The 12,265-nt window shown below is 44.5% G+C and overlaps 1 protein-coding gene across 3 annotated transcripts in view; it reads left to right on the top strand.

Annotated features, from left to right (window-relative positions):
• Window positions 1-12,265, top strand: part of SNX25 (sorting nexin 25) — a 131,704-nt gene that overhangs the window by 114,797 nt on the left and 4,642 nt on the right. For 2 of the 3 annotated variants that reach the window (XM_078445293.2, XM_078445295.2), the window contains exons 14-16: window positions 4,909-5,073; window positions 7,665-7,782; window positions 11,723-11,789. In XM_078445293.2, coding sequence (XP_078301419.2) covers window positions 4,909-5,073; window positions 7,665-7,782; window positions 11,723-11,789 — 350 coding nt within the window. Of the gene's footprint in view, window positions 1-4,908; window positions 5,074-7,664; window positions 7,783-10,735; window positions 11,673-11,722; window positions 11,790-12,265 lie in introns of those variants that run through there. The other variant, XM_078445294.2, reaches the window with a different exon arrangement.

Below are 12,265 nucleotides of genomic sequence, written 5' to 3'. Positions count from 1 at the left end.
ACCACACACACAAAATATAAAAAATATAAAATACGTACAGTACAGAAATCACGTGTACAACCGTCTCCTCCTTCACACCCTGAGCACACCGTGCACGCACTAGCACCCAGTCCGGGAAATAGGATACTGCCAGTGCCTCCGGCTTTCTTCCTGTTCGTTGCCCCCCACCCCGACCAGGGGCCGTGATGATCCTGACTTCCGACAGCCCAGAGACACTTGTTTTCGCACTTTGTATAAATGGAATCATGCAGTATGGACTCCTATGTGTCTGACCTCTTTCACTCGACACTGTGTTCAGGGGACTCTGGCCCGCAGTGCTGTTCTGGCTGCGGATCGTTCGTTTTCACTATTGTGTAGATTTCCCACTGTGCGAACATATTGTACTCTATTCATTCTGTTTTTGACAAGCATCTGCATGGTTTCCGGTTGAGGCCATTTATGAAGAGGGCTTCTAGAAACTTCTAGTACTTGTCTTTTGGTGAATATATGTCGTGTAATACCTGCGGGTCTGAGTTTCTTAGTTTTATGAAGTCGTTGTAGCAGTTTTTACACTGTCACCCCAGAATGTAAGGGTTCTGATTGCACCCCGTCACCATTGCCACTGACTCTCTGCCGTGTTCTTTAAAGAAAAAAAAATGCTTATTTATTTATTTTGAAAAACGCGCACACGTGCGCACGTGCAAGTGGGGGAGAGACGTAGAGAATCCCAAGCAGGCTCCACCCTCAGCGCGTAGCCCGACGCGGGGCTCGATCTCATGACTGACTGCGAGATCACGGCCATGAGATCACAGCCTGAGCCAATGTGGACACTCAATTGACTGAGCCGTTCAGGGGCCCTGCTTTGTTCTTTGTAATCATCCTGGTGGGTGTGTGGTAGTATCTTGTTGTGGTTTTAATTTGCATTTCCCTGACAGCTAATGATATGAACTACCAGTCTGTATGTCTTTGGCCATTTGGATAGTTTCTTTCGTGAAGGGTCTGGCCAAGTTGAGTCTGCTTTTCTGTCCTGTCTCCTGTCTTTTCCCTACCACTTTGTGGGAGTTCTGCATGTGATTTGGACATAAATCTTGTCAAACCATTTATGTTGCAGATACCTTCTCCCTTTCTGTGGATGGCCTTTTCGCTCTCTTAATGACTTATTTTAATGAACTGAAGTTCTCAATTTTTATTTAGCCCAAAATACCAATTTTTTTCTCTTGTGGTTTTGCCTTTCTGCTTGTTAGGAAATCTTTGCCTACTCTGAGGTCCTAAAGACCTTCTCCTAAGTTCCTCTGAATGCTTTATTATTTGTCTTCAGTCTGTTTTTAGAGAATAAGGCCAAAGATACACGATCCTTAGTAGCAACCACTATATATTTTTCCTTTGCTGTGCCCTCTATATATGCAGAGTATAGTTAAGTTACTCAAACCATGGACCCCCAAAGCTCTTTTTGGAGGCATTGAACTTTGCCTTGTGAAACACTTTTTGCCTATATATGGTAGCTAGAAGTCCTGAGATTTTAAATAGTGGATGTTGCCAAATTCTTAGTAAAGGCTATATTCAAATATAGTCGTTGAATCAGAAGTATGGGTCGTTGTTAAAATAAGTTAACGTCAGGGGCGCCTGGGTGACTCAGTTGGTTAAGCATCTGACTTTGGCTCAGGTCATGATCTCACAGTTTGTGAGTTCTAGCCCTGCATCGGGCTCTGTGCTGACAGCTCAGAGCCTGGAGCCTGCTTCAGATTCTGTCTCCTTCTCTCTCTGCCCCTCCCCCACTCGTGCTCTTTCTCTCAAAAATAAATAAATGTTGAAAAAAAATTTTATAAAAAAATAAGTTAATGTCAGAGTTGCTTTGACTTTTTCCCCCTTATATTCATATCTTCTTCTTTCCCTCTGTCTCTGTCTCTCTCTAAATAATGTTCGTATGTGTGTATTCTAAAGTTTTCCAAGATACAAATTATGTTATTTCCCAAGGGAAATTTTTGTTTCCTAAAATTATTTTTTATAATATTATATAATATGTGTGTATAGTATATAATATATAAACCTCTCTTGGGAAATAAAACAATTTGCACTGTAGAAAAATGTTCTGAGTTTAATTATGGCAGAACTGGGTTAGAGAATCATCAGTGTTTAAATGCTCTTACAAGAGAATTTAAAACTGAAATCCTACCATTTTGTTGCTGATTCAGAATGTCTAGGAAATCATTAAACCCACTCCAACATAGTAACCGATTGAATCATTCAGATGAGTTAAAGATCTTGTTTGTGAAACAAGACACAACACTCTGTGCCTGCACTTTCTGGGTGCAGGGAGGGCGGATATGTACCCTTACTGGATTGTGGGTGATGGAAATGGGTTAGTGAGTTCTGCTGTTGTGCCAGGAGAGAAACCACACTCTGCGACCCTGGCGCCACTGGTAGGTCATGTGGGCACAGCCCAGAGCAAGAATAACCTGCAGCTAAGCCAGATGAAACTAGTTCCAAGTGGCCTTTTGTCTTGTAATCAAGAGGTTTTCAAACCAGGAAGTACAGATTTGGATTGTTTTCCCATTTCCTCAAAGACTATTTGAAAGCACTAACTATTGAATGTATTTCGGAAGGTTACACTGCAGACTGTTATTTCAAATATTATCCCACCAACTGCAAACAGGAAAAGATGTAAAATGCTTAGTCTTTTATTGGGTTCACAGGACCTTCCAGAAAAAGGGATTCCAGTGAGCACGTGTGTACTTGAATGTTTATTTATGAGAAATGGTTCCCTATTGAAGCAAACTAACCATACAGATATTTAATAATCTAGATAGTCATTCTCGGCCACGCACGTGTCTTTCTTCATTCCTGTGGACATATAGGAACAGACTGCTTACACCAGCCTTCCGCCTCCAGCGGTGCTCTGTCCTGCTTCTTGGTGTGCGTGTGCACAGCACTGTTCTTGGAGTGCCTTACACCTTTCTTCATCACCCCTTAACTGGATGGTCACCTTAGATCTTCACTAGAATAGGACAACGTGCTCTAGGTGTTTGTGGGAAGGAGTTGGGAATGGGATGCCATCTCCAAAGAGCTTAAACACTATAAAACCCCAGGGGGTGCCTGGCTGGCTCAGTTGGTAGAGCAAGCGACTCTTGATCTTGATCTTGATCTCAGGGTCCTGAGTTTGAGCCCCATGTGGGGGTAGAGGCTACTTAAAAAAAAAAGTTAAAAAACAATTATACCTTGCCCCACAGACATCTTTGAGAATTTCTGACTTTTCCTGTGTATTTAATTTGATTATTTTCCTTCATAATCAAATATAATTTAGGCCAAAGTCTTATTACCCTTAATGATTTCTTTCTATTGATTATATTAAGTTCAAGACTTAGTCATTTCTTACTATCTTAAAAAATAGTGCTGGAGAGTATAGATCAGCTAAAGGAAATCAAGTTAGGGGGAGAGTATCTCACTCCTTCTAATCTATCCTTGCATACAAGTGAACATTTGATGCTCTGTGAAAGGAATAAAGGCCTATCTGTTGGGCTCCGGGGCCAGGGAAGGCGGTAGTGACACCCACTCCTCATCCGCATTAACCTCCTTCCCTCCATCTGAGTCAGAACGTTCCTATTTCCAGTCCAGTCTTCATGCAGGACACAGGAAGCTAACAACCACTGGAATGTTGGTCGCACCCTTGGACCCCCTGTCCCCTGTGTGGCAGTATGGGGTGTTCTCGGAAGTACTTGTTCTAGAGAAGGTCATAGTTTATCAGATTTCAACCTTTGCCTGAACAAATGTCATGTGACTGTCAGGGACCAAGTCCACTGAGACTAGAACCTAACCTCTTGGGGCACCTGAGTGGCTCAGTCGGTTAAGCGTCCGACTTCAGCTCAGGTCATGATCTCACGGTTCGTGAGTTCAAGCCCCGCGTTGGGCTCTGGGCTGACAGCTCAGAGCCTGGAGCCCACTTCAGATTCTGTGTCTCCCTCTGTCTGCCCCTCCGCTGCTTGCACTCTCTCACATTGTCTCAAAAATAAATAAACATTAAAAAAAAAAAAAATTAGAACCTAACCTCTTCTGCCACCCCAGGCTGTCAGAGCAGAAGCACAGTGCTCCCAGTGTCCCTCTACCCCAGAGAGATTACATCATAAATGGGGCACTATTTCCCATTGGTCTCTTTTTTTTAAGTTTTTTTCAATGTTTATTTATTTTTGAGAGAGAGTGACACAGAGCATGAGCAAGGGAGGGGCAGAAAGAGAGACACACAGAATCCGAAGCAGGCTCCAGACCCCAGGCTGTCAGCAGAGAGCCCGACACGGGGCCCGAACCCACCAGCAGCGAGATCATGACCCGAGCCGAAGTCGGACACCCAACTGACTGAGCCACCCAGGTGCCCCACCATTGGTCTCTTTAATCCTAAATCCTGTATTGTGTTTTTTCGAGTATTTATTTGTTTGTTTTTTATTTAAGGTTTATTTTTGAGAGAGAGGGAGAGAGAGATCACAAATTGGGGAAGGGCAGAGAGAGAGGGAGACAGAATCCCAAGCAGGCTTCGTGCTGTCAGCGCGCAGAGGGTCCTTGCGCAGTGGGTGGTGTGTAAGGTGTTCCAACACAGGCGGGTGAAGGTGACGTTCAGAGGCGGTGGCCACAGGTCTGTCAGATGTGTGCAAAGCAGGAGTTCTTTGTTGTGGTGCAAACCGAGTGCGTTCTGTTGTCCACGCCGCATCCCCCACGAGCAGGATGATTAGGGTGCTCCGGTTTCCCAGGAGAGGGTTGAGATCACTGCAATTAATCTCAGATGTTCTGTTTCAGCAGGAGAGGGAAGCGGTTTGGGGTTCAGAATCGGGGAGGTAAATCCCCAGCGCAGTCCTTTGTGCCTCGCTCGCCTGTATCTGTGCTGGTTTCCAGCAGTTTAGGTGTAGTCCTCCCTGGGAGTAACCCACCCTCTTTCCTCCGCAGAATCTGCTTTCAGATGAAAGACTGTGTCAGAGTGAAGCACTTTATGCCTTTTTGAGCCCTTCTCCTGACTACCTCAAGGTTATTGATGTGCAGGGGAAAAAATCCACTTTTTCATTATCCTCATTTTTGGAAAGACTTCCTCGCGACTTCTTCTCACATCAAGAGGTAAGCTGTTGAAAGGTGCCATTTTTTAAAAAAATGTTTGTTTATTTTGAGAGAGAAACAGAGAGAGACAGAGACAGAGAAAGTGGGGGAGGGGCAGGGAGAGAGGGAGAGACAGAGAATCCCAAGCAGCCTCCACGTTCATTGCGGAGCCGGACCCAAGGCTCTGTCTCAGGACCGTGAGATCATGACCTGAGCCGAAATCGGGAGTCGGATGTTCAACTGACTGAGCCACACGTGCACCCCAGTTGTGCCATTCTTGCAGACTTGGGCACATCTTTTTGAAGGCTGTTTTAAGTACCAGATATTTGTTGAAAGCATGCTACTGGTGGGGGGTCGGGGAGCAGGTACATCCTTTTTCAGTTATTATGGCTGTTATACTTTGGGGACACCTGCTTGTGCTCCCCTATAAGCCACTTGCAAGACTTATGATACAGAAAAGAGTAATAACAAGATCGGTAGGCGAAATGTGGATGGGAAGTTGTATGGGAGCCCCTGTAAAAGTGGTGGACCAGCCATCCCTGGAGATGTGGGTCGTCATTATGGGGAGGCCGGTATGAGAGGGACAGTCAGTAGGTCATGGGACTAGAGAGGAGGGCGTCTGGAGGGAGCTAATTAATGGAATATTAGGCAAAAAGCTGAAGGGGCGGGGGGCAAGGTCATGCCAAGCTGAGGTGGTCAGAACTTATTTTCAGGGAATGGAAGGTCATGGAATATTCTGGAGGAAGATGAGTCTAGGAGTGACATTCATTGGTAAAGAAGTGAATAGAGAGAGGCTGCAGACATTTGCGATCTTGTATTCTAAATTTTTTTTTTTAGTGTTTATTCTCGAGACAGAGAGCGTGAACAGGGGAGGGGCAGAGAGAGAGGGAGACACAGAATCCGAAACAGGCTCCAGGCTCTGGGCTGTCAGCACAAAGCCTGACGCGGGGCTCAAACCCACGAGCTGTGAGATCATGACCTGAACTGAAGTCGGACTCCCAGCCGACTGAGCCACCCAGGCACCCCAGCGATCTTGTATTCTAGAGCTCAGGCTTCCCTGCAGAGCCAGCTTCTAGCTATGTTTAGGACACTGGAGCCCCAACTTTGGCTCTTCAGCAAATTGCTCAAGACCATTGCTGAAATTCGGTGTCTCCTTATGGAGACATTCATTACCTCCTTGGTGTTCATCGCCAAATGCTACTGCCTCTTCACCAGGATTGGTTTAACGAGTTCGGACAGAAGGCGCGGATGATGGACAGGAGCATGCTACTTTACTGCATTCTGAGCTGAGAGAAATCTGGACACCCCACAGAGCATATCCACACCGGTGCTCGGGTCTCTGTGTAAACCTGCTCACCTCCCAAGCCTCTCTCCCACCTCTGCCCCTCGGAGCCATGTATGTCATGTCTGCCCGTGGTCGGTTAGCTTTCCTCCATGACCTCCCATTTATTCCTGAACCTCTTGGAGTTTACCTTATGGCTCAGTCACTATGAGATTATCTCTAAGAGTGAGTGCCCACGGCCCGATCCAGCGGCTTCCTCTCTGTTTTCACCTTCTTCCCCCTCTTCTGCAGTATTTGATGTTGCTGTGACGTTTTGGAAACTCCTCCTGCCTCTGACTTCTCAGTCCTTTCCCCTGCCCCGCCTGTCCCCCACAGTGCTGTTACTAGCCCTCTGTGTGGTTCACAGCTTCAGCTGTTGCCTCTGCAGACATCAGAATGATGCTCAGCTCTCCTTCCACTGCCCGTGTTTGTGCTCCTGTGACAGCACTTCGCCCTCTGTGTAGAAACAGCTGCACGTATATTTGTCAGTCTCCCCAGATCGCTGTGGGCCGCCGAAAGTCTGGATCCACATCACCCCTATTTGCAGTAGCCTGGTACCTGGCAAATAATGAGTTTTGAGCTGAAACTTGCTGATACACAGATCAGAAAATGAGACTGACTGAAGTGCAGAATCAGAGCTTGAGTCAGAGCTTTAAAATGATGACATTACTGGGGAGCCTGGGTGGCTCAGTCGGTTAAGCGTCTGACTTTGGCTCAGGTCATGATCTTGCAGTTTGTGAGTTCGAGCCCACGTCGGGCTCTGTGCTGACAGCTCGGAGCCTGGAGCCTGCTTCAGATTCTGTGTCGCCCTCTCTCTCTCTGCCCCTCTCCTGCTTTCTCTCTCTCTCTCTCTCTCTCTCTCTCTCTCTTTCAAAAAATAAAATAAACATTAAAAAAAAAAGACATTTAAAAAAACAGGGAATTTAAAAAAACATTTTAACAGCGAATTTAAAATCATGACTTTTAAGTTAAAAAGGCTTACTTTTGAAACTCAAAATGGTTAGAAAACTATTTTGTTATCTGCTAGTTCACTCCTTACTAACACAGTGATAGAAGTTTTTCAAAATTATTTTAAACCTTGAATAAGCCTTTAACATCAAGCTTTTCCCTGGGGTTAGATACACATTTTGCCCCGCGTTGAGAATGCATAGATTTCTGTATGTAGGAAAGTCAAATGAGTGTTTAAGGTTGAAATGTGAGCCCATAGGTTGGAATTTACATGTGAAAGAAAAGAACAACTCTAACAACTTTCTTGGATAAGTGACTTCCTCTGACCTTTCTGTATCCCCAGGAGGAGACAGAGGAGGACAGTGACCTGTCAGATTATGGTGATGATGTGGATGGGAGGAAAGATGCCTTGGCTGAGCCATGTTTCATGTTGATTGGGGAGATCTTTGAACTTCGAGGAAGTAAGCCTCTTTGTGATTTATTTAAGTGGTCACACACCCACACCCACCCATACCCTCATAATACCCCTTTATTCCCGAATCACATTTGTATCTATATCCATTCACTCATCAGCAAACACATTTACCAGCCAACCAGATACTGTGGGAGAACCCGAGGCCACAACCTCTGTACTTGGGGAACTTTGGGTCCTGAGTTACCCTCTACCGTGTTCCTCTGAATACAGATAGAATGCTTTGAATTTCTTTTTTACGTGGTTTAGCATAGCCTCATTGCTTTATAATTGTGCATAGTCAGGGAAGGAGCCCTGTTGATAAAGGTAAGGTTTTGGTGCTGTGAGGTTGTACTCTGGTGAGGGACACAGGAAATGCCTCAGGCCTGCCTTTCAGCTACCTCTGTCCCTGTTGAGAAGTGGTTATCAGTGGAAGGGTGAGGGAATTTTGTCCCTCAGGGGACATTTGGTGATATCTGGAAACACTTTTGGTTGTTACAACCTGGGGGATTGTGCTCCTGGCATCTTGTGGAGAGAGGCCAGGGATGCCACCAACCCCCTCCAGGGCCTGGGGCACCGCCCGCAACAAAGAGCTGTCCTGTCCAAAAGAGCGCCAAGGTTGAGAAATGTCACCCTAGCGGTACCTGAGGGAGATGTACTTGGCAGAAACAAGGGCAAAAACAGAATCAAAGTATTCGTGTTAAGACCCACACAGGTGCTTCTCCCCCAGAGTATTACTTGGATAAAAGGTCAAACTGTACTAGGTGTCTGAGTCTTGAGTCCTGAATAGGTCCCTCTGCCCACGCTCACCTTCCACAGCCCCCAACACTCTGAACCCTGAGATCAGTGTGCTCCGTGTACCGAGAGCCTTGGGACTAGCTAGAGATAGGACAGGTGCCTGAAGTCACAGCCGACCACCTACAAGAGGAAACCCATGTGAGGAGTAAGCGTTGGTAAGGCCTCGTAATGCCACCAGCCAGTAATATGTTGTCCTGTGACTGTCTTGTGCTGTCTACCCAGATTAGCAGCTTTTCCCTTGGGGTAAAGAGTATGGGCTGGGGGTTGGTCCTGTATAGGAAATGGAGCTGGGCTTCCCTTCTTATTTGTATATCCCTTAATATATCACTTAAAGGATTATTAGCAGATGAAAAAACTTCAAGTACTATTGCAAGTTTGAACATGTTTTATGTGTCTTAGTCCTCACCATCTACTGTGATGCCTCATCCATAGTCAGTGATCAATAAAATGCCTGGATGGATGCACAGGCAAGAAAATTTTAAGTGCCAGAATTAATTATTTTAGTCATTAATAAGCCAGAGCTAAAACAATCAGCAAACGCTTTGGGAGCATATGTTTTAGAGATCACTCTGTAAGGAGAAAGAAAAGTATATCAGATGTAGCTTCTTTCCTCGGTGAACTTACACCGCAGGGGTTCCAAAAATGTAATTCGCATTAAGCCCTAGACCCAGTTCTAAACTGCAGGCAGAGATTTATACGTAAGGATGTTCATTTTAGCATAATTTCAATAATGGAAATTTGGAACTAGGCTAAACTTTAGAAATGGCGGATGGTTAAATGAAGAAGTAATCTGTGATAGGATATCATCCAAATACCAAAGATCCTTTCAGATGAAAAAGCTATCTATCCCTGTTCTATGTTTTAGAGGCTCTAAGATATATACTGATGTTTAACTAGGTACAGCATAGGCAGGAAAAACTAGTTCTCCACCCAAAATCTGACTCTTCGTCAGTGAAATCTGGCTCATTAAATCGTGAGTCTTCCCCATTTCCCACGGAGTTGATAAGAATGAGGAAGCACCATTGTAGCCTTTGGTCAGTGTGCTCTTTGTGAAACAAAGGGATCCAGAGACATGATGGATGGGAGTAGGGCCCAGTCTTGTCTTTGCAGCTTGGATTTCCTCTACCACATGCCTGCTTAGAAGCATATTTGGTTTTGCTAGTGACATTTCAGAGGGGAATAAATAGAACATCATTTATAATGAGATGTGATATATTTGCCATCAGCAAAATGCCAGTGTTGCTGCAGCTGCTTATGTGTCTGAACAGATGAGTCCTTGGAAGGAAGAATAGGGCTGATTCCTGTGCAGTATGGGGAATGGGGACCGGGAGAGGATTGGAAGAAGGGAGTAAAGGCATATCAGTGCTGGGAGAGAATTTGTACCAAAGACATTTTTGGTTCCTGCTCTAGTTAAGCGTACAAAAGGGGATCAGTAATACAGCCTTTTAAAAAATGTAGAACTGTCGCTTGGCCGTCAGGCATTCTTAGAGCTGCCTGTGTCCTCAGACCCTCTGCATATTGAGAGAGAAAAATCTGTTATAAGATGGCTGACGACAGTACTGAGAAGGAAATTCCAGCCCCTGCCCTAAGACTCCCCTTCCAGGTTCTTCTTCCTGCCCTGCTTGCCACATGTACCAAACTACTACTAATGAGGAATGCGGAAGTAACAGACTATAAGTTGTCCCCTCTGTTGACACTCTGGGCTCAGACCTCCGGAGAATGATCTCCTCTGAGCCCACCGGTGTAAAATAAACCTCCTGCCTTCCAAGATCTCCAAGTGCCATTTGGTTCTTCTGGGGTGATCCAGACCAGTTTCCATGACAGTATGAGCTGCGTCTCTTCTGCATCTCTTCTGCTCTGGAAAGCCAGAGTGAGGTTATCAGCACCGGCAGACGTGCTGCTCCCAGCCTAAAATGAACGAGTCTGCGTGCTATCAGAGTGCTCTGAATTCCATAAAAAATTTAAGGCACCTTTGAAGCATAGTTCTGATTCTAAGACTTGACTCTTACTTGACAGGTTAACAACACTACTTTAGCTGGGTACTTAGATCCATTTAAAAAGTTAGAAATGACTTTGGAATGTTCTAAAAGTCTAGGGCCAAGTCTGTGTTGATTGTTGATTTTGTTTGGGTGGTTTGTCTCGTACAGAGGTGTTTGTGGATTTAGTCCCTTTTAGGTTTTCCTACTGGGGCAGGAGCCCTGAACTCTAAGAGCCAAGCCTGAATTTCTCATTTGCTTATGTGTGAGTAACTAAACATTTCAGTGAATGGATGTGAATTTATATAGATGGAAAATTTGGTTTAGATTCCAATTTGCAGACCTAAAACATCCTCCCAGCATTTCTTTGCCTTCTTCTGGTTTATATTCATATTCTGTACCTTTAAAAATGTGTCTTCATGTTGGTAATTAAAGTTTAGGTCTGTCGAAACTTTTACAGCACTCGTGTAAGATATCAACAAGATTTGTAAAGCAAAACACATGTCCTTGAACAGATGAGGAAACTGAGGCTCAGAGAAGGTGATTTGTGCCCAGCTGCTCTGGGAAGTGGCACAGGAGTGCGCCAAAGTCACGCTCACTCGGGGTCCCAGCTCTTGACAGTTCACCTTTCTCCCAAGGGCATAAAATACATAAAAGTATGGAGTGATCTACAAACGGCTATCCAAAAGGGAAGTTAGGCCCATCAGCTCATTCATATTTCAAAATATTTGTCAACATTTGATCACAGATATTTCTCATTCAGAGCAGTGTGTTAGAAAATTGGGTTCAACAAGCCAGACAGAAACCTAAAATAGGCTTTGCAGTGTCTGCTGGTGGAAAACAGACGTGTAAGTAGCCTGGGGACATGGTGAAGTAGAGTAGAGTGAAGTAGAATTGTTTCCATTCGCTGGCTCAGCTGTTGTTTAGGCATTGAAAAGCTATAAAAACTCTTAGGTTTCATCTCATCGGTTACTATGTGGAAAATGAAGGCTTAGAAGAAGTTTTTTTTGACAGCAGTTTGCTAACCTGGACCCAAATTCTGCAGATATCCTAGTCATTACTTGGTGTCAGAACTCAGATTGAGTCAAATGGTAAGATTTATGCTTTGTGCAGCTCCGAAAATGTCATAATTGTGATATACTGTGATAAATTCTTTTCTCCTCATTTCTATTTTAGTGTTTAAATGGGTGAGAAGAACATTAATTGCTCTCGTTCAGGTCACTTTTGGAAGAACCATCAACAAGTGAGTTTCATGAAATGAATGTTTGAATTAATGCCTTACTCTTTGCCTTAAAAATCAAATTACCTTGTGATATAGTAGCCGGGGATCTCTCTAGCTTAAGGTATTATATTTTCTCATTTTGTTTCCATTAGGATTCTAAGATTGGATAGGGAAAGAATTTCTCCCACAGGATGCATGGTGAACTAGATGATAAAAGCTTGAGCTAGCTTCAGCATTCTGGCTGACAGGGTCAGGAAATTCTGTTCTGTAGGGGCACCTGGCTGCTCAGTGGGTGGAGCGTGTGACTCTTGATCTCAGGGTTGTGAGTTCAAGCCCCATGTTGGGTGTAGAGATTAGTTAAAAAAAAAAAAAATTAAATTAAAAAAACAAAAAAACCCTAAAACCCTAAAAGTTCCGTTCTGTAAAGTTCTCTTTTGATCATGATGACCAGTTTGAGTATCTTGGGTATAGTGTTTTTATGTTGCATTATGGGAATC

The sequence above is a fragment of the Panthera onca genome, chromosome B1, assembly GCF_046562875.1.
Source record: "Panthera onca isolate mPanOnc1 chromosome B1, mPanOnc1 haplotype 2, whole genome shotgun sequence".
Lineage (NCBI taxonomy): Eukaryota > Metazoa > Chordata > Mammalia > Carnivora > Felidae > Panthera > Panthera onca.
This window is presented reverse-complemented; position numbering and strand designations above follow the sequence as displayed.